Source organism: Acomys minous (genome assembly GCF_964271855.1).
Source record: "Acomys minous genome assembly, chromosome: 4".
Lineage (NCBI taxonomy): Eukaryota > Metazoa > Chordata > Mammalia > Rodentia > Muridae > Acomys > Acomys minous.
The window spans coordinates 49,860,886-49,882,466 of NC_140486.1; the positions used below are offsets into that span (position 1 = coordinate 49,860,886).

Sequence of the window (21,581 nt, forward strand, 5' to 3'; positions counted from 1 at the left end):
GAGTAATAGAGGACACCAGATGACCTCATTTGGACTTTGTACACAGGCATATTCACATGTGCGTATACCACACACATATGCCATTAAAACACTTTGGGTTGGTGGTGCAAGCCTGTCATCCTAGCACTTGTGAGGTAGAATCCTGAGGAGTCTTTTTTTTTTTTTCCAAGACAGAGATTCTCTGTGTAGCCTTGGCTGTCCAGGACTCACTTTGTAGACCAGGCTGGCCTCGAACTCACAGAGATCCACCTGCCTCTGCCTCCCTGGGTCCTGGGATTAAAGGTGTGTGCCACCATGCCTGACTACTGAGGAGGCTTCTTAGTGAGGTCTCTCTGTGGACAGATCATGGAAAGTTTGCTGCTGTTGTTGTTGAGAAAACTGACTGAGTCTGCTTTATTGAAATAGCAAAGGGGCTCAATCTTTCTGAGGTTGAGGTACACACACACACACACACACACACACAAGAGCAGCTACCAGGAAGTGACAACTGTTTTCTGTGGTTTGACTAGGAGCAGGGTGGGTTGTTTTTGATAAGTGGGGCCTATTGTTTGTTTGTACAGGTGGAGCAGATCAGTCAGGCTGCTGCTAATCCATGCTTTATGGCTAGGGGCTATTGCCCTGTATACCCTGACTCAGTTCCTCATGGCCTGAGGCTATTACCCAACAATATCACAGAGCCATATACTGATCCCTTTTTAAACTTTGGAATTTTAAGATAGTTTCTCTAGGTTGCCCAAGCTGAACTCACTCTGTAGTTCTGACTAACCCAGATCCTGACCTGCTTTAGCCTTCTCCTTTTTTTTTTTTTTTTAAAGACAGGTTTCTCTTGTAGTCCTGGCTTTCCTGGAACTCAATCTTGTAGACCAGGTTGGCCTTGAACTTGGAGATCTGCCTGTCTCTGCTTCCCAAGTGCTGAGATTAAAGGCATGCACCACCACCTCCCAGCTTATAGATTTTTTAAAAGGTTCCTTTTATTTATTATTTATACAGCGTTCTGCTTGCATTGTGAGCTTGCACGCCAGAAGAGGGCACCAGATCTCAGTATAGGTGGTTGTAAGCCACCATGTAGTTGCTGGGAATTGAATTCAGGACCTTTGGAAGAGAAGACAGGACTCTTAACCACTGAGCCATCTCTCCAGGCCTCTAGATTTTTAAAAAATTAAATTTAGCAGGGGCTGGAGAGATGGCTAAGAGGTTAAGAGCACTGCTTCTCTTGCAAAGGTCCTGAGTTCAATTCCCAGTAACCACATGGTGGCTCACAACCATCTATAATGAGATCTGGTGCCCTCTCCTGGCATGCAGGTGTACATGTAGGCAAAACATTGTATAAATAAATAAATAAATAAATAAATAAATAAATAAATCTTTAAACAATTAAATTTAGCAATTACACTTTCCCCTTTATATATTGAGCCATCTTTCTGCACTGAGACAGGCGCTCTTGTAGTTCAGGCTTTTTTGGAACTCACCTTGTGGCTAAGGACAGGCCTTGATCCTGGCTTGTAATGTATTACATGCATATAAATTCATGTAAATGTGGGTAAAACCATTTTTTAAAAAAAGCTAGGAAGAGCCAGGCGCGGTAGCACACCTTTAATCTCAGCACTCGGGAGGCAGAGGCAGGCGGATCTCTGTGAGTTCAGGGCCAGCCTGGTCTACAGAGCAAGTCCAGGACAGCCAAGGCTAACACAGAGAGACTCTGTCTGGAAAAAAAAAAAAAGCTAGAAAGGAGACCAAGAGGGAGTAGAGGCGCTGGGGGAAGTGGAGGGAAGGGCAAAAAGAGGCTTGTGAAGTACGAAGTGAAAGTAGGCAGGAGTCTGAGGGGCAGACACAGGAGAGGGTAGAAGGAGACAGGGAGTGTGTGTGTGTGTGGGTGAGGGTCTGCTAAACACACTTTGTTTGACAATGCCATAATTAAACCTGTTGTTGGGGAATCCACCAGAGAAGACCACTCAGACGTGAGTTTAAGCCAATAGAAAGTCGGGCAACTACACTGGGTGTTGGGGATCCCAGAATAACCCAGAGCCTTTCTCAGGGAGAGCTTTCAAGAGCGAAAACCACATCCTGAGTTGCCACTCTTCAGTCAGCCAGAAGCCGAACTACAGAAGCCGAAAAGCAAGGTTAGTGCATTTAGAGACGTTGCTTTCCTTCTTTCTTTTTTCTTTTTCTTTAAAAAAAAAAAAATTAATTTAGCTTGGTATGGTGGCTTATGCCTTTAATCCCAGCACTTGGGAGGCAGAGGCAGGTGGATCGATGTGAGTTCGAGGCCAGCCTGGTCTACAAAGTGAGTCCAGGACAGCCAAGGCTACACAGAGAAACCCTGTCTAGAAAAACCAACAACAACAAAAAAACCAAAACAAAAAACAAAAAACCCCACCAAAAATTTTTAATTTATTTTTAGTTTTTGTCCATTGGTGTTTTGCCTGCATCTATGTCTGTGTGAAGGTGTCAGATCTTGGAGTTTACAGACAGTTGTGAGCTGCCATGTGGGTGCAGGGAATTGAACCCCAGTTCTCTGGAAGAGTCGAGTAGTCAATTCTCTTAACTGCTGAGCCATCTCTCCAACCCCCTCTTTTTTAGGTTTTCAAGACAGGGTTTCTCTTGAGTAGCCCTAGCTGTCCTGGACTCTCTTTGTAGACCAGGTTGGCCTCGAACTCAGAGCGATCCACTTGCCTCTGCCTCCTGAGTGCTGGGTAGAGACTTTTCTAGAACTATGGACATTGACGGAGTAGGTCTTTGTTTTCATTTTGGCGGGTGGTGCTGTGTACGTGCTGAATTTTATGGTCTGCACGGAGCTTCCACCATGGAGTCAGTTGTGCTAAGGCCTGGGATCCTGTTACAAAACCCAACACCTTGAGTTGATAACTCAAAAAAAAAAAAATCAGAACAAGCCGGGCATGGTGGCGCACGCCTTTAATCCCAGCCCTCGGGAGGCAGAGGCAGGCGGATCCCTGTGAGTTCGAGGCCAGCCTGGTTTACAAAGCGAGTCCAGGACAGCCAAGGCTACACAGAGAGACCCTGTCTTGAAAATCCAAAAAAAAAAAAAAAAAAAAAAAATCAGAACACCACACAGTCTGAAAAGAAAATCTAGGGAAGGCAGAAGTTAGAGGTTGAAGGTTAGACGAGATGAACAAGAGCTGAGAGAAAGAGGAATAGAAAGTTGTTACTCATGGGTAAGTGTATCTGTTCAGGATGATGAAAAAAAAATTATCAACACTGGTGATGACTCAATCAAACCACAAACATAATTTCTGCTGCTACCACTTCTTGGTCTTTTTGGCTAAGATCAAGTGTAATTTTTGCTGCATAATTATGCTTTGCAGGCTAGTCTCGCTGTCTTCCAGGCTCCGCCTTCTAAATGTTAGCATCATAACACACACAATCACACCTGGCGAGAGGGCGGGCAGCTAAAGACACAAGTCAGACTGGGTCACAGATCCGCTGGGGTCACTGAGATGAAAACTTCCCCAATGTTGACATCCTACTAGGATTAAGCAATGCTGAGATTGAGTGAGGGCACAGTGGCTCTGAGAGGCCAGAGGCCATCAGACATATTCACGCTTTGTCAGCATGAGGCTTCCTCTGAATGGGTAAAGGAGGCTCTTTCTCTTCCAAGAACATCACTATGAGTGTCAGAGAAGACGGAAGAACTGGCAGGAAACAGAAGTAAGAATCTGTTCAGACTAGCCCTTCTGGGTGTCTGGACAGAAAAAAAAACAACTACAAAAATTGTGTAGTGGCCTGTATGGCAGGCAGCAACTTAAGCTATCTACCCTCCACGGCCTTCGGCCTCTTCCTTGGCTGGCGAAAGTCAATCTCAGACAAATACAGACTCCTTGCCCATCTCTAAGGCTGGTCTGTCTCTATGTCAAGGACAGTCTTAGGCAAGCCCTCTCACAGGATATTTCCCAGGCCTGGCCTTAAGGTCCTAGTCAGCTCTCCAGGCCTCTGGCCAGGTCAGGCATTTGCGTCTCCAACAATGTGTGTGTGTGTCTGTCTGTCTGTCTGTCTTCTGTTGTCAAAAGCACAGTGCAAACTCGGTAAGTCACAAAGAGAACAGCTTGATTTCAATTTGTAGTTCTGGCCCAAGGTCAAAGGACCTCATTCAGTATTAACTTTCTTGCTGGTAAAATGACAAGGCAGGGCATTATGTTGCCGAAGACAGAAGGCATGTAGTCATTTATTTATTTCGGATTTCTGAGATAGGCTCTTATTCAGTCCTGGCTGTCCTACAACTCACTGTTTAGCCAAGGATGACCTTGAACTTCTCGCTTCCATTGCTTTTCAAGCACTGGAATTACAGGAGTGTACCACTCTGCCTGGCTGAGACAAGAGACGTAAGTGTGTCTCTCCACTCCTTTTTTTCCCTTGTAAGTCCGCCAACATTAAACAACAGATGCTCCACCCTAATGACCTCTAGCCCTAGTTACCCCGCAAGTGCCTCATCTTTGTACATCTTGGTTGCACTAAGTCCCCACCCGCTCAGTACCCCTGAGGGGAAACCGCATTTCAGATCAGGCAGCCTGTTGGCGGGACCTTAAAAAAAAATTTTTTTTTGGACAACTTTGAATATAATTGAGACAAAATAAGCTCACTGTGTGGACCGCTGATCCAATCTGACCAGGTCCTTAGAAAAAGGAACACCACCAGGTAAAGACAGATACCCAGAAAGTGAGGCTGGAGGGAAACATTCAGTTCAACTCTGTAGACCAGGCTGACCTTGAACTTAGAGATCCACCTGCCTCTGCCTCTCGAGTGCTGGGACCAAAGGAATGAGCCACTACCTCCCGGCCTAGAGAATACATTTATGTTGTTGTGAACCTCCCGATTTATGACACTTAGTTATAGCAGCCTTGGAGAGTACATAGATGCCTCCCCGCATGCTCCTTTGCCATTTCCCTCATCACAGAGTTAGCTGACCCCAAGGCTTATACGTCTCTTTTCAGAATGTTTTATACTTATAAACTGAGTCTAGGATATCCAGAGCTCTGTTACACAGAGAAACTGTGTCTCTAACACATACACACACACAATTTACTTGGATAGAAATGTTATGCCCATTTGTTCTGCTCAGTTGTTGATGCCAGTTCAAGGCCTGGCATAACAGGCTGATTCACCAGCAGACCTGCTCAGGCACAGCATCGTCTCTAGGAGGATGCACTGCATGGGATGCGTGGACAAAAGATGTGCATCACTGGCATAGTGGTGCACATCTGTAGTCCTAACACTTGAGAGGTAGGAACAGGAGGAGCAGGAGTTCAAGGTCATCCTGGGCTACACATTGTGTTTGAAGATAGCCTGGGCTACCTGAGATCCTGTCTCAAAATAAAACAAAAACAGACAAACAAACAAATTAAAAAAAAATTTTAAAAAAGCAAACCTGTGCAGGAACTCCTGGCAGTGGAGGCTTTCCCCTCAGCAGCTTTATTCCTCTTGCCCAGTGCCCAGGAACTTTTGCTGTGATCAGTCCACACCAGCTTGTAACCACAATCCATTCACCAGGCTCCACTGGTTTCTCTGCTTCCTCGGTCTCCCACATTCTCTGCTCCTGACTGCCAGGCACGTCTTAATGTTCCTGAGGGACACTGCTCGGTACCTTCTGTGGCATGCATCACTCCAGTGCCTGGAGCAGTGGATGAGTGTAGGGGCCAGAGCAAGAAGGAAGCAGGGCCAGGCACAAGCAATGTCAAGAGGTTTTCTTCTACCTCGATATTGAAAACAAAACAGCCAGGCATGGTGGCGCACACCTTTAATCCCAGCACTCAGGGAGGCAGAGGCAGGTGGATTTCTGTGAGTTCCAGGCCAGCCTGGTCTACAAAGGGAGTCCAGGACAGCCAAGACTACACAGAGAAATCCTGTCTTGAAAACCAAAACGAAACTAAAACAACCAAACAAACACACACACACACACACACACACCAAAAAACAAAAAGAAAAGAAAACAAACAATAAGCACTTATTTATTTATTTAGTGTATATGATGTTCTGTCTGTGTGTATGCCTGTACCACTTGCATGCCTGGTATTGGAAGAGACCAGAAAAGGCATTAGATCCCCTGAACATGGAATTGAGATGTGAACCACCATGCAGGTGCTGAGACTCTAACTTAGATTCTCTGGAACAGCAGCCAGGGCTCTTAACCTCTGAGCCCTGTGGCCGGCCCACCCTCACTGAATACTTTGTTACTATTGCTCACTCTGCAAACCAGGCTTTCCTGAAACCCACACAATCTTCGCACCTCAGCCTCCCCCATGTTGGGATTCAGGCAGGTGCCACTGTGCCTGTTCTCGGATTACAGGCATGTGCCACTGCGCCCAATCTCCTACTCAATTGTAAACTGTCTGTATCATCGGTCCATGTAGTGAAGGAAAACAGAATAACAATCAGCCAGATTCTTACTGCAAGGAGTCATCATCTTTCTCATGCCGTCACCTCTCCTTTAGCCCTTTGTGTGCCAACTATGAGGAAGAGAAAGCGCAGGGAATTCCCTGCGGTTTAAGGAAATAGTTTTTTAAAAAATCCAGAGGCTTTCCAGGAAGAGTTAAGGGGCATCTCTGAATGCCAGTTTTTTTTTTTCCTGGTGTCTGCTTGTGATATGGGAGGGGTTCAGGAGAGGATTTTCTTGTCTGGGAGCGAAAGAGCTACTCCTGCCCAGGGGCAGCCACAGTCAGCTTCTCCCTGTGCCAGGGAAAGTACATGAACCGTGCCCTGGCATCTTCCATCTGCGCCTAAAACAAGGCACAGAGCCAACTGGCTTCCAGGGAAACGTCAGGCTTCCAAGCCTCACGCACTAGGGTAAACTGATTGTACTTCTCTGGGTTCAGATCACCCTCATGCAAAAGAAGGATCAAGAGCTTGACAGTCGGCCAGCGGGAAGAGATGCTCGCCACTAAGCGCAAGGATCTGTGTTGGATCCCTGGTACCCAAAGAGTAAAAGGAGATAACTGTACCCACAAGTTGTCTGTGCCCTTCTCCCAACAACAAAAAACTGTAATTGTAAAAACAAAACAAAAACAAACTAACAAACCAGGAGAAAGAATTTAGGGCCATCTGCCTTGGGGTGTGGGGTGTGCTGATAGGACTGAGAGAAACAGGATTCCGGGATTCAAAGCCCTTTGGCTATCTGCACCAAGTCAGCAGGTTATTTAGTGCTAGTACCCGCCCACGCAGCTATTCTGTGCTTGGCGTTACAGGCGTGGTCATTTCCCAGGCTTCTCCCCCCCAATTCTTTGCTCAAAGCCCGTGGTTTCAGTGGTTTCAGGAAGTGAAGTGTGCTGTTTTACCCTCTCAACCCTCCACTGCCCCAACCCTCTCCTCTTAGTGTCCCAGACATCAATCAGTAGCAGAGCAGAGGGCTTCTGGGCTTCTGGATCTCCTGTAGGGCCGTGTCAGCTTTGGTTCTTGTGTGGAATCCTGCGGGGTATCTAGTGGACTGTGTTATATCCCCGGTGCTTTAGAAGAATCCAGAATTCAGGGCTGTGGCTGCTGGTAAGGGAATGACTTCCTGAACACCAGAGTTTTGGGGGTTAGGAAAGGGCAGTGGGGGACGGGGTGGGGTGTGGTGGGGTGTAAGCGCTAACTCAAGCCTCGCTCCCACACCTGTACTCAGACCTAGTTTATCAAGGCTGGCAGGGTGGGGTGTTCCCGGATTACCCAAAACTATGATCTGGCAAAGGGGCCAGCGCTGTGGTTTTACTGAGGAAGCTGAAGTGTTTTTGTTTTTTTCTACAGTGTTTTTTAACACTTCATTTTTAGTCTAGCATCGAGAGGCCACTTGCCAGCAGCTGCTCTACAGCTCTTGTGTTTCTCCTGTTCCAGAAACACCTCCATCTAGGAGGTAGAAGGTAGGGTAAGAAATGGGGGCAGTCCTGTCCTGGTACTCTCTGGTGGGAGGGCTGACCGTGGGCTGGCCTTTACCGTCCAGGTCTTGGATTGTCACTTCCTTTTTTATCAGACCAGGGAGGAAGTCGGGGCTCAGTGGGGCTCACATGTATGCGCTGTGTTTGCAGAAAAAAAGAAAGACAAAAAACTCTCCTAGACAGATACTGTGGGATGCTATGTGCCCAGGGCATCTCCTAGAGGCATCTCCAAGAGCAGTCTGTGGGGACAGCTGGGCAACGAGGAATTGGAGACTCAGTCAGGACCTCAGTCCCTGAAGGGCAGGAGAGGACCACAAACACAGCTGTGGATTTCTTGATGCCCACAGATGCCATACTCCAGCCTGCACCCATCTATCCCACGTCGCCGAGGTCACCGCTCCAAACAGGCTGCCTTGGTCTTGCTGGTGGCCAGCCTGACGATCCTTTGGGTGGTAGGGGAGCCACCAAATCACACTCTGAAGTTCCTGGTACTCCACCTAGCCTCCCTGCAACTTGGACTGCTGTTGAAAGAGGTCTGCTGTCTGGCTGAAGAGCTGTGCCATGTCCACTCCAGGTAACCCTCTGCAGTCCCCATGGAGATTTGGTACCCAACAAGCATCATTCTCTTAACTCCTAACCTTGGCCTTCCCTGAACATCATTGGTTGATCTGGGCTGGGATCAAAAGCGGGATGCTGTCTCCTGCAGGTACCAGGGCAGCTACTGGAATGCTGTACACGCCTGCCTGGGCTGCCCCATCCAACGTATGGCCCTGCTGCTATTGTCTTTCTATTTCTACTGCTTCCTCCCAAATACTTCTGGCCATCACCTCAGTTGGATGCTTGCCATCCTGGGCCTCTCACAGTCCCTAAACATCCTTCTGGGCCTCCAGGTATGACACAGATGGCGTCGTAGGTGTTGGTAGATGGGGCTGTGGCTAGTGTTGACCTGACTGAGCTCCCCGCTGGGATTGAGACTAGTTTAAACATTGGAGATCTGGGTGGCTTGAGATGGTGGATTCCATAGCATCAGTGAGAGCAAATGTTGGAAAAGCTTCCTGCAAAAGAAGGGCCCCTTGACAGTCCCTCAGGTCCTTTCTGCTGTCTACAGAACCTGACCCCAGCGGAAGTCTCTGCAGTCTGTGAAAAAAAGAACCTCAATGTTGCCCATGGGCTGGCTTGGTCATACTACATGGGGTACCTGCGGCTGATCTTGCCAGGTAGGCCACCTTTTGCATCTTCATTTGTAGACCACAAGACACACAGCTTTTGCTATACTTTTTGCCTATGCTTTTCAAAGCATTTACATGTCTACCATATAATTAAATTCCTAATGTATCCCCATCCACGTGAACGGTGTTATGGAGTTTTAGTTTGATCTTTGAGACGGGAGCTCATAAACCCGCGGTGCTTTAAAACACCCTATGTATTTGAGGATGACCTTACACTTCTGACCCTCCTGTATCTCTCTCCCAAGGCCTGGGATTTCAGGTGTGAGCCACTACACTTGGCTGGTTATTATGGTTGTTTTGTAATTATTTTATTTGATGGCTTGAGGATTGAATCTGAAGCTCTAGTAAACACACTACCACTGAGCTACCTTACCAGCCCAAGGATATTGGCTTATTATGCTTGGTTTACAGTAAGTAAGACTGAGTTAAAAGGTAGTCAGGGCCAGGGGTGGTGGTGCATGTCTGTAGTCCCAGCACTCGAGAGGCAGAGGCAGGCAGATCGCTGTGAGTTCAAGGCCAGCCTGGTCTACAAAGCAAGTCTAGGACAGCCAAAGCTACACAGAGAAACCCTGTCTAGAAAAAACCAAACCAAAAACAAACAAACAAAAAACAAAAACAAAAAACCCAACAACAACAAAACCCCCAGGAACAAAGCAAAACAGCAACAAAAAGGCTAGCCAGTGCTTTGCCCAAGGTCATCTATGCTGTTTGCTTTCTTTTCCCCTCCCTTTAAGCTTTGTATTTTGTGTGTGTGTGAATGTGGGTGAGCCAGAGAGTCAGCTCTCTCCGTCTGCCTTTTCGAGGCAGGGTCTTTCTTTCTTTTTCTGGTTTTTCTTTTTCTTTTTTTTGGTTTTTTGAGACGGGTTTCTCTGTGTAGCCTTGGCTATCCTGGACTTGCTTTGTAGACCAGGCTGGCCTTGAACTCAGTGCGATCCACCTGCCTCTGCCTCCCGAGTGCTGGGATTAAAGGTGTGTACCACCATCTAGCTTGAAAATATTTATTACATGCTAGATCTCCTTACTGTACCTTTTCCTCTTTGAACTTATATGCTGAATGAAATCATTATCATCCATATTTTACTTTAATCTTCTTTTCTTTTTTTTTCTTTTTCTTTCTTTCTTTTTTCCTTTTTTTTTTTCTTTCCGAGACAGGGTTTCTCTGTGTAGCCTTGGCTATCCTGGACTCACTTTGTAGACCAGGCTGGCCTTGAACTCACTGCGATCCACCTGCCTCTACCTCCCCAGTGCTGGGATTAAAGGTGTGCAGCACCACTGCCTGGCTTAATCTTATTTTCTTAAAGATTTATATATTTCATTTTTAATTTTTCTTTTATTAAAATTTATTTTTATGCATATGAGTGTTTGGCCTGCATGCTTGTCTGAGAATGTGTGTGTCTATTACCCATGGAGGCCAGAAGAGGGCATCAGATCCTTTGGAACTGGATTTAGTTATAGACGGGTGGTCACTGTATGAGTATTGGAAATCAAACCTAGGTCCACCGGAAGAGCAGCCAGTGCTCTTAACTGCTGAGCCATCTCTCTAGCCACTGTTTATTTTATTTATTTATTTATCTTTGAGACAGGGTCTCATTATGTAACTTTAGCTAACCTAGAACTCTTGACCTAGATCAGGCTGGCTTCAAACTCTGCTTGTTTCTGCCTCTCAAAGCTGTTTGTTTGTTTGTTTGTTTTTGTTTTTTGTTTTTCCAGACAGAGTTTTTCTGTGTAGCCTTGGCTGTCCTGGACTTGCTTTGTAGACCAGTCTGGCCTCGAACTCACAGCAATCCACTTGCCTCTGCCTCCCTGAGTGCTGGGATTAAAGGCATGCGCCACCACACTGGGCTTCAAGGCTGGCTTTAAAAGCATGAACCACCAAAGATTTATATATTTATTCTTTTTGTTTGTTTGTTTGTTTCTCGAGATAGGGTTTCCCTGTGTAACAGAGCCTTGCCTGTCCTAGACTGGCTTTTTCCTTGTGTGTGTGTGTGGGGGGGGCGGTTGAGACAGGGTTTCTCTGTGTAACCTTGGTTGTTCTAGACTCACTTTGTAGACCAGGTTGGCCTTGAACTCACAATGATCCGCCTGCCTTTGCCTCCCGATTGCTGGGATTAAAGGCATGCGCTAACATGCCTGGTTAGACTCAATTTTTAGACCAGCCTGGCCTCAAATTCACAGAGATCCACTTCAACTTCCCCTAGTGCTGGGACCAAAGCCACCACACCTGGCTCCAAAGATTTATTTTTTCTTTTTGTGTATGCATGTGTCTGTAGCTATGTGCACCTGAGTACAGGTGACCATGGAGCCCGGAAGAGGATGTCAGAGCCCCTGGAGCTGGAGCTGGGGGCTTTGAACCATCCAGTACTGCTTTTGGGAACTGAACTCAGTACCTCTGGAAGAGCAGCAAATGCTCTGGTCCACTGTGCCATCTGCCTAGCTCCCACCACTCATATTTTAGATAAGAAAAGTACGTCTCTGAGAGAGAAGTGACCCACCTATTGTTACACAAATGAGTGAGACAAGGAGAGGGAATTGGGAGGCAGGTCTGTGCAGAGCCAGCACACTTGGCCACTGTACTGGGGAGCTCACGTGGCTGCGCCTTGACTTTCAACCACAGCCTATGGCTCTCCTGAATCTCTTGGATGCCAGGAAGGCTCTGGAGCTCGATGCCTGACACTCTCCATCAAGGAAAGCTGAGAATGCCACTTCCCAGGGCTCTGCCAATCTCTCAGGGACCCGGCTGCTGTGGTAGTGGTGGTAGGGGACTGACAGAAGTTCAGGGGCCAGGCACGGTGGCATCTTCTTTTAATCCCATCACTTGGATAGCAGAGGCAGGCAGATCTGTGTGTGTGTTCATGGTTACCTTTGTCTAACACAGGGAATTCCAGGACAGCTAGGGACGGACACACACACACACACACACACACACACACACACACACACACACACACACACACACACAGAGACAGACATACCCGCACTCGAGAACAGAATAGGGGGTGGAAGGGAAGGTCCTTGAATATTCTCTCCTTCTTCAAAATCTCCTTCCTGTACAATGAGAGAGATCAGATCCCCCAAGTGTCTCGTGCCCACCCACTGAGGAGGCTGATGACCTGGAGACAAAGTTAATGAGGTGATTTCTTGGGCTTCCCTAATGCAGGGCTCCAGGCCCGGATCCGAATGTTCAATCAGCTGCACAGCAACATGCTATGGGGTGCGGGGAGCCGAAGGCTGTACATCCTCTTCCCGTTGGACTGTGGGATGCCTGATGACCTGAGTGTGGCTGACCCCAACATTCGCTTCCGAGATATGCTGCCTCAGCATAGCATAGACCGTGCTGGCGTCAAGAATCGGGTTTATTCCAACAGTGTCTATGAACTTCTGGAGAACGGGCGGCCGGTAAGTGCACAGAGCTGGGTGGGCTTGGGGGAAGGAACCCTGGATCCCTAGCCACGCACCGGTAAGAGCTTATGACTCTTCTTGAGCCCGCTTGCACAGGATTCAATTCCTGACGGAGACGACACTGAGGAGTGACGTTTATGGAGCATCTACTGTATACCACGGCCACCTCATTTTAACCCTTACCACCATTCTGTGGGGTGGGTGCCATCCCTACTTCTACAATAGAGGAAATTGAGGCTCGGGGCACAATACTGGAGGCTATGAGAGCATTTGAAGAATTTAGTGTGGGTGTGGGAAAGCCACAGCAAGGCAAAACCCCGGACCCCGCTCCCAGACTCCATTTCCCAGAATGCCATGCTCCTGGATCATGGAAGAAGAATCTGTGAAGGCTTAACTCAGCCCTGGCCTGAAGTTAGGAAGGAGGCGTCAGAGGCCTTAGCAGGGCAGTCACGACCCAGGACTCTCGTTCCTTAGACTGAAGGAATCTGGCCAAAGCCGGATCAACATCAGGGTCTACAACTCATCTGTCAGGGTCCTTCCTGCCTGGTTCAGTCTCCCTGTTCTCACCTCCCCCAGGTGGGCGCCTGTATCCTGGAGTATGCCACGCCTTTGCAGACCTTGTTTGCCATGTCACAGGATGGGAAAGCTGGCTTCAGTCGGGAGGATCGGTTTGAGCAGGCCAAACTCTTCTGCCGGACACTTGAGGACATCCTGGCCGATGTCCCTGAGGCTCGAAACAGCTGCCGCCTCATTGTCTACCAAGGTAAGAGACTAATATGGCTGGAGGGCAGGAATCAGGCATCCCGGTGTCTCACAAAAGGTTAGAGATCGAGGAAACAGCAATTTCTGGGCCTTCCCAAGTGGTCAAAGGGTTTGTGCCCTGTCCTTTCCTGCTATGGCAGATGTCTTCTTGCCGCCCAAATGTGGCCAGCCTTGACCCTGCCGCTCCCTGACTGTGGGCCCCTTGGCAGGTCTTTTCCTCTTTCTGAACATAAACTCTAAAAGCAGGAGGGTGGGCTTCCGTGATTTTTTGTTTGTTTGTTTTATTTTTTCAGACAGAGTTTCTCTGTGTAGCTTTGGCTGTCCTGGATTCCCTTTGTAGACCAGGCTGGCCTCGAGCTCAGGTCGATGCGCCTGCCTCTGCCTCCCGAGTGCTGGGGTTAAAGGCGTGCGCCACCACGCCCAGCTTGGCTTCCATGATCTTAATAATTACTTCTAGCTCTAGGATGCCCTGAGAAGCTTGCAGGGTAGGTGGGAGGAGGGGAAGGAGGCTGAAGGACCATCTCACGGTTCCTAAGGGTGCACGCAGCCCTGCTGAGAGTGAGGAAGGTCCTCACCCAACCCTTCTCCTACATCCCTGTTCCAGAAGCCACAGAGGGGAACAGCTTCTCCCTGTCTCAGGAGGTTCTCCGGCACATTCGTCAGGAAGAAAAGGAGGAGGTCACTATGAGTGGTCCCCAGACCTCAGTGGCGCCTCCTTCCTCCGCCCTGTCCCAAGAGCCGAAGCTCCTCATCAGTGATATGGAACAGCCTCTCCCACTCCGCACTGATCTCATCTGAGGCATGGGGACAGCCTTGCCCAGGCTTCAGGTGATCCTCCTGACCGGGCCTTCCCTCAATGGCTGGGGGCCTCACAGAGACTTCACATCTCTAGACGAGTCTCAACAATCTCCCGGCAAGCCGTTTCACCTCTCCTCAGCCTACTCCTCTGTGAAACAGGGAGTCCTCCTAGGGTTTTTGTGAGGACTATACATGTAGAGGTTTGGTGTCAAGACCTGCCACACTTAAGAGATAGGCCAAAAACTCTGCCGGGACAGGGAAAGCAAGTCCTCAATAGTTCCTGCCTCACTAATATGTCGGTCAAATATACTGGGCTAGAAGGCCGAAGATGACGCTCCAACGTTTTAGAGAGTTATGGGTGACTCTCCAGGCAGCAAACTCTCTCTCTCTCTCTCTCTCTCTCTCTCTCTCTCTCTCTCTCTCTCTCTTTGCTAACCTGTGCTTCCTATTTACTCAGGTAATTAATTTTACTCCTCCTCAAGTCTCTGATGGGGTTGAAGACCAGATAGTTTAGGGGTTAAGATGTCTTTGGGTCTAGATAGATGTTTTAAGTGATAGAGATGAGATATGATAGATATTGAGTTACATTCAGAATTTTAGACTCACCGAGATAGGAAATATGTTTTCTTCAAGGTTGCCAAATACAAACAGCCAAAATACTATGAATGTAACATGAATATAATTCCTCATTGTTCTGTGGTTCTTGCTGTATGTAGTTTATTTTATATGTGTGTAATAATATAAATGTATATGAAAAAATAAAAATTTAAAGAGAGAGGGGGCACGCCAAGTATTTCCCATGGATGTTTCAGGCACTCTTTACTCTCTGCTCTTCCTTGACCCGTCTGGATGGTACCAGCTGACCTCTGACCCTCCAGCTTCGGGTCATGTGTGTTCAGTAGATGGAGAGAGGGAAGAGGCCAAGTTAGGAGCATTTGTTCTGTCCTGCCAGGCTGCTTCTCAGGAAACATATGTCTTCCTCTTGCCCCTTGCACTGGTATTCATGTGGTCCTGAAGTACTTATCCTCTGTGGCCTCCTCACGTCATGTCCCTTGTACACGGTCCTTTTAAAGCCATGCCCCACATTACCCACTTGGAGCATACCGTCCTTTTGCTGCCCGGCTGTGATAGCTGTGAGGCAGTGAAACACATCACTCTTGACATCCGTGTCTGGCTGTGTAGGCAGCAGGCTTCCAGCACTCCTTCCCAGCCTGGCACAGGGCAGTCAGGGATGTGTGCCATTTCAATTCAGACAGAGCTCACCATTCACTCTGAAGGCACACCCCACGTGTGCTTTCAGTGTCCTCGTCTCCTGTGGTAGGCTGAAGGGTCGGGAGCCGGGACTGAGTGGAACTAGTGCACAGATGCCGCAGGTGGTCCATAGCCGGGTCCCAGGGAAGGGACCGTTCAAAGAAGCAGAGGCCACTGAACAGAGGTTCCCCAGGGAGAGAGCTGTGAAAGGTTCAGGGAGGACTAGCAGGGGACGAGATTGACATGCTTGGTGTCCTGCACGTAGCTGACTGCCAAGAAGCAGCTCTTAGCATCACAGCTGCCACTTTTTCTCCCCCAGAGACAGGGTTTCTCTGTGTAGCCTTGGGTCTCCTGGAACTGTGACCAGGCTGGCATGGAACTTAGAGATCTGCCTGCCTCTGCCTCCCTGAGTGCTAAGATTAAAAACATGCACCACTGAGCTGGAAAGATGGCTCAGAGGTTAAGAGATTAGCTGTTCTTCCAAAGGTCCTGAGTTCAATTCCCAGAAACCACATGGTGGCTCATAACCATCTATGAGATCTGGTGCCCTCCTCTGACCTGCTAGCTCATATGCTGGCAGAATACTGTATAAATAATAAATAAATCTTAAAAAAAAAAACATGCACCACCATCGCCTGGCACACAGCTGCCTCCTAAGCAGTCACAGGAGGTGGATTCATCTCTGTGAATTCACATTTTGACCTCATTCAGCCCCCCCCTCACTTCCCTGATTTCCAGCCTCTCTCTTTCTGTGGGATGCCAGGGCCTTAAGGCTCACTTATCCTTAATGGTTCCCCAAGGGAGTCAGGTGTGGTGGCGCATGCCCGTAGTCCCAGCACTCAGGAGGGAGAGGCAGGTGGATCTCTGTGAGTTCAAGGCCAACCTGGTCTATGAAGGGAGTCTAGGGCAGCCAAGGCTACACAGAGAAAGCCTGTCTGGGGCGGGGGTGGGAGTAGGGTGCGGTATAAAGAGTTCCCCAAAGGTCAAGCACTAGAGCTATCTTTTTTTTTTTTCTGAGACAGGGTCTCTCTGTGTCAGCCTTGGCTGTCCTGGGCTCGCTTTGTAGACCAGGCTGGCCTCGAACTCACAGCGATCCACCTGCCTCTGCACCACCCCCCCTGAGAGCTGGGATTAAAGGCGTGTGCCACCACATTCGGCTTTTTAAAACTTTCATTGATTCTTTGTGAGTGTCACATCATGCACCCCAGTCACACGCATCTTCCCATTGCCTCATATGTGCCTTCTGCCCTTGCAACCTCCTCCCCCAAGTAAGAAACACTCAAACAAACAAAACAAAACAAAATGTAGAAAATATCTCATCATGGAAGCTGTGGTGTGTGTCACAGAGTGTCCCACACTATGCTCCTTTTGTCCCTTCATCTTCACTTATGAATGTTCATTGCAATAAGTCATTGTTCTGGTTCGAGATCTCTGGCTTCTGTGACGCTGCGTTCTCACTGGGACTCCTCCCGGTTATCCTGTTGTTGTCCTGGAGATCCCGCAGCTTTGGATCAGCAGGACCGGCCCTTTTGCAGATTGTGTGGATTTTGGGGAGGGGCAACTCAAAGCACTAGATCTGGGTTTGGGTGATAACTGAGCTGGTCAGATTACTGGCTCTCCCTTATCCACACCACTAGGGTGAGCTTTTCAGGATCATTCTGGCTGAGCCACTAAATGCCACCCTTGGCAGGAGGCAGGGTCAGCTCTCTGAAGTCATGCCCTTGGGTCGGCTCACCCACACCTATGCCTCCAGAGCCAGCTCCACTGTGCTGTCCACTGCAGGTCTGGTGTCCACTCTCTCAGGTGCTACAGCCAGTAAGGGTCAGGGATAGCTCTTCCATTCTCATGATCTCAGGGCCAGCTCTCTTGACTGCCGCAGGAGGAGAGGGGCAAGGAGGGGAGGGCATCACCCCTGTGCCCACTCCATTTCACAGCAGACGAGTGGTGGGGGCAGTTCTCCCACACTCATCTCCCCCAGGACCAACTCTACTGTGCTGCCCAGGTGAGGGGCAGGGCCCACTTTCCCATATGCTGCAGTGGGTAAGGGGCAGGACTAGCTCGCCCACTCTTAAGACCTTGAGTTCAGGGCTCCCAACTGCTGTAGGTGAGCCTCCCTTTTTTCTTAGAAATATTCTCCCCCCCCCCCAAGACAGGGTTTCTCTGTGTAGCCTTGGCTGTCCTGAACTCGCTTTGTAGACCAGGCTGGCCTCGAACTCACAACGATCCTCTTGTCTCTGCCTCTCAAGTGCTGGAATTAAGGGCATGCACCACCACTGCCCCCAGAAATATTCTTTTTTTTTTTTTTATGTATTTATTACGTATACAGTATTCTGCCTGCATTTATGCCTGCAAGTCAGAAGAGGGCGTTAGATCACATTATAGATGGTTGTGAGCCACCATGTGGTTGCTGGGAATTGAACTCAGGACCTCTGGAAGAGCAGTCAGTGCTCTTAACCTCTGAGCCATCTTTCCAGCACCCTCCCCCTTTTCTTTTCTTTTCTTCTTTCTTTCTTTCTTTTTTTTTTTGAGACAGTTTTTCTGTGTAGCCTTGGCTGTCCTGGACTTGCTTTGTGGACCAGGCTGGCCTCAAACTCACAGAGATCCATCTGCCTCTGCCTCCCAAGTGCTGGGATTAAAGGCGTGTGCCACCACACCCGGCCTGGCCCCCTTTTCTTAATAAACAGGGCATCACGTAATCTAGGCCAGCCCTCAAACTTGCTGTATCACTGAGGATAACCTTGAACTTCTGATTTTCTGCCTCTATCTCTCAAGTGATACGATTAAAAGACTGTATCACAGTGCCCAGTTTGTATGGCTTATTTTGTATGTTTTTGACTGCATATGAGTGGGGTTCAGGGAAAGGGGTGCCTTTCCAGCTTTGTTCTCCTAACCACAGATTGAACTACACTACTTTCCTGCAGGGATGGGGTCCCCCATACTTCCCCCATCACCCACACAAATTCCATGACACTCCTTTTCTTTTCCTGTTTTCCCACTGGCGGGATCTGGAAGTAATTTGCAGGACATTTTAGGCTTGTTCCAACAGGCCTACCCTCACACAGAAAATAAGATGTAATAAGAGCCCCCTCACTCCACCGTCAGATCCGAGGGTGTCAAGACAGAGCTGGGGACGCTCAAAGCCAATCTTGAAACTCTAAGTGGAGATTACAGATTCCAGGAGCTTTGGAAGTTATCAACAAGGCCAAGGCCTGGCAGCCAAAGGTGCCCTGCAAAGGCAGAGAGGCAACAGAAGGGCCTCCTTTCCAGAGCACCCAGTGTGTCAGAGTGACACCCCACAGCTCCTCGCTCCAGTTCTCTCTGCCTCAGCCGATGTGTGAAGGTCTTCTCAGTAGACCTCTGACGTTCCTGCTCAGGGATGGGATCTTCCCTGTACTCCAAGAGGGCCGGAGATCAGAGGTACAAGAAGGGAACAGGAACTCTGAGGAGGTTCCGGTGTTCCCGGAGGGGAGCTTTGTAAGGGTGGCCTCGGCACCAAGTCTCTAGGCAAGGTCCTCAGGTGGCGTTTCACAGTCACTTATGAAGCTTTCTTGTTAAACATCTGAGCACAGCTCCAGCCGGGTCCAGAGTCCAGGAGGTCTGTAGCTCTGACACCCAGGCTCCAATTCACTTCTCAGCGCAGTTTCTTGTCCCGAGACCAGTCAGGCTAACTCCAAATCATCCTCCTACAGATATGTGACTTCATCAATGCTGGCCCTGTGCCCATCTAGGGTTGGGCCAGAGTGAGGCATAGCAAGTCCCCGCTGGGTTTCTCTGTGGCTGTCCTGCAGGCCCAGCAGCCGCCAGTGGATGAGGTAAATGCCATTCTCTGGCTTAAGGGCTGGTGGCTCTGGGAGGAGAGTGGCGTGGCCCTGGTGCAACGCAGGCCCAAAGTGAACTGCCAGCACAATGCAGATGGCCAGTAGGACGAAGGCAACGATGATGAAAGTCAGTAGTGGCAGCCCGTCCCCTGGAGGCAGTCCCCTGACCTCACCTAGCATCTCTGGGGGCTGCCTTTGAGGCTCCTGTTCCAATGAACCATTCACAAATGGAGAAGGCTGAGAATAGTGGCCATCCTGGGGGAAGAGGAGAGATGACAGAGAGAAGTTGACGTGGGCATGGACATACCCCCCCCCCAAAAAAAAGGCCAAAGGAGAGGAAGGGATCTGAGAGACAGAAAGCCCCAGAGACAGTAGTAAATAGAGAGTGGGTAGAGAGAAAGAGAGGACGGTGAGACACACTCATAATAGCAAACTGAAAGGCAAAGACAGTGGGAGCTATGGGGGTGGGGAGGAAAGAGAGATCACAGTCAGAGACAGAAATGAAGATGAGGACAGTAACAGGAAAACAAAGCTCCCAGGAGGATAGGTAGTTAAAGTCATTCAGAAATGACAAAAAGGGGAGTTGTGTTTTTTTTTTTTTTTTTAAAGACAGGGTTTCTCTATATGAGACCTGGCTGTCCTGGACTCTCTTTGCCTCGAACTCACAGCAATCCGCCTGCCTCTGCCTCCCAAGTGCTGGGATTAAAGGCGTGAGCCACCACACCGGGTTTGAGGAGCTTTCTTATAGCCTGGTCTTTGTCCCCAAAGACCCCTGTCAGCACTACCTCTTCCCAGGTCTCCAGCAAGAGTCACAGAGAGACCCTGTGTTGCACTGGAAATCTGAGCACTCTCTGGGCTGCTGCCCCACATCCTGGGCAGCGGGCAGCCACTGCTCTGAGATGTTCTGGAGAAGGGGAGTAATTGTCTGGTCTCAGAGGCTCCTGTACTGTAAAGTCACCTGAATCAGAAAGGTAGCACCCTGGACAGGGGATAGGAACAGAGACACAGACCCCAGAAATTTGGTGTGTGATAAGTATGCCCCATTCCCCTCCAGGTCTTGGGGCCAAATTCCAGAGGCGTAGGTAGGGCTGGTGTCTGGTGTAGATTCCTGGCTATGCCCAGGATGGGTTAAACAGATCCTGCACCAGTCTACCCTGGCCAGGATCTCTGGGCTTTTCTACTGAAAGCTGAGGCCAAAACCCACGTCATTAGTATGTCCCTACCTTGCTAGGTGTTGAGTGGGGATAAGAGATTTCAGTGAGGGAAGATAAGATCAGAATTAGTGAGGTGGCCTCCCTCTGTCCAGGCATCATCATGCCACAGTACCCTGAGAATTGGGGGCCTCTCTAATCTGAGCCCTCAGCCTGGCCCACTCTGAGGAAGGCAATTGGAGCCAAGAGAAACTGATAAGACAAAACTATTTCCTTTAGTCCCTTAGTCACATTGTCCCAAGATCCTATCTCAATACTGCTGCCCATGCAGGGCTGAGGCAGTGTGTGTGTGTGTGTGTGTGTGTGTGTGTGTGTGTGTGTGTGTGTTGGGGGCAGGGAGGCTGTCACGGGGCTCCTGGCTGGGGTGGGAGAGCAGCTCTGGGTGTACAGAGGGAAAAGGAAGCTTAGGTTGGGAAAGGTCTAACGCCCCTGTAGAGAGTCAGGCCAGCCCGGCAGGAAGGGGTAAGCCAAAGGTCTACCTGGTGCATTGTCCGAGGCTGGCGCAGAGTTCTCTTGGGACTCGATACCAGCTGGGCAAAGGAAGAGAGCTCACTGCCCTAGTCCAGCCCCTACCCGGAGCTGCCACGTCTGCTGGGCTCCTGGACACACACCCTCTGCACACACCCTCACTGTTCTTTCCCGCGCTTGCACTTCCGGGAACATCTGGGCTACCCTGGGCCAGCCCTCAGCTCTGAGAGTACCTTGACCCTTCTTCTAGGTACTTCCTTTCACACCCCCTGCAGCTTAGGAACCCAAGTTGCCCTGCCCACTCCTTGTCCAACAGATTCTAGATGCGTGGGGGACACCTACTCCCTCCCTAGGGCCCGCCCACTCTCTTACTCCCTCCCATTTCCTGAAGCTATAATCTTTTGCTCTTTTTTTGTTGTATGTAATAGCTGAAGCACTACAGAGTGTAGATCATATACTCCATATAATATATTGAATATAATGCCGCTAAATCTCTATAGCCCAACAGATTCGTCAATCCATTTTTGATTTACAACATTTATTTCTAAAATACTAAGAACTAAATTAATTTTCATTTTAATTTAAAAAATAATTTATTATTGTGTGAATGGGTAAGTGTAGTGGATGCACAAGTGTTTTGGTTTGTTTGTTTGTTTTTATTTTTATTTTTATTTTGGTTTTTTGAGACAGGGTTTCTCTGTGTATCCTTGACTGTCCTGGACACGCTTTGAAGATCAGGATGGCCTGGAACTGACAGCGATCTGCCTGCCTCTGCCTCCCAAGTGC

General features: G+C 49.0%; 2 protein-coding genes across 8 annotated transcripts; one reads left to right on the top strand and one right to left on the bottom strand.

Annotated features, from left to right (window-relative positions):
• The first annotated feature begins 1,831 nt into the window (after positions 1-1,831).
• Positions 1,832-14,831, top strand: STING1 (stimulator of interferon response cGAMP interactor 1). 7 transcript variants are annotated; one of them, XM_084780401.1, is made up of 9 exons: positions 1,832-1,958; positions 2,036-2,120; positions 7,732-7,844; positions 8,207-8,433; positions 8,566-8,749; positions 8,968-9,076; positions 12,246-12,484; positions 13,064-13,250; positions 13,854-14,831. In XM_084780401.1, the coding sequence occupies exons 4-9, from the start codon at positions 8,207-8,209 to the stop codon at positions 14,045-14,047; spliced, it is 1,140 nt and encodes a 379-aa protein (XP_084636527.1). In that variant the 5' UTR covers positions 1,832-1,958; positions 2,036-2,120; positions 7,732-7,844; the 3' UTR covers positions 14,048-14,831. The 7 variants fall into 7 exon arrangements, with proteins under 7 accessions (XP_084636527.1, XP_084636530.1, XP_084636531.1 ...); XM_084780404.1 differs by having other exon boundaries at positions 7,756-7,844; XM_084780400.1 differs by having other exon boundaries at positions 1,835-2,120.
• A 3,026-nt stretch (positions 14,832-17,857) lies between these two features.
• On the bottom strand, positions 17,858-20,869 carry SMIM33 (small integral membrane protein 33). Its single transcript, XM_084779355.1, has 2 exons — positions 20,807-20,869; positions 17,858-19,371 (listed from the first exon to the last, which is right to left on the bottom strand). Exons 1-2 carry the CDS (start codon positions 20,813-20,815, stop codon positions 18,982-18,984), a joined length of 399 nt encoding a protein of 132 aa, XP_084635481.1. The 5' UTR covers positions 20,816-20,869; the 3' UTR covers positions 17,858-18,981.
• Between the last annotated feature and the right edge of the window lie 712 nt (positions 20,870-21,581).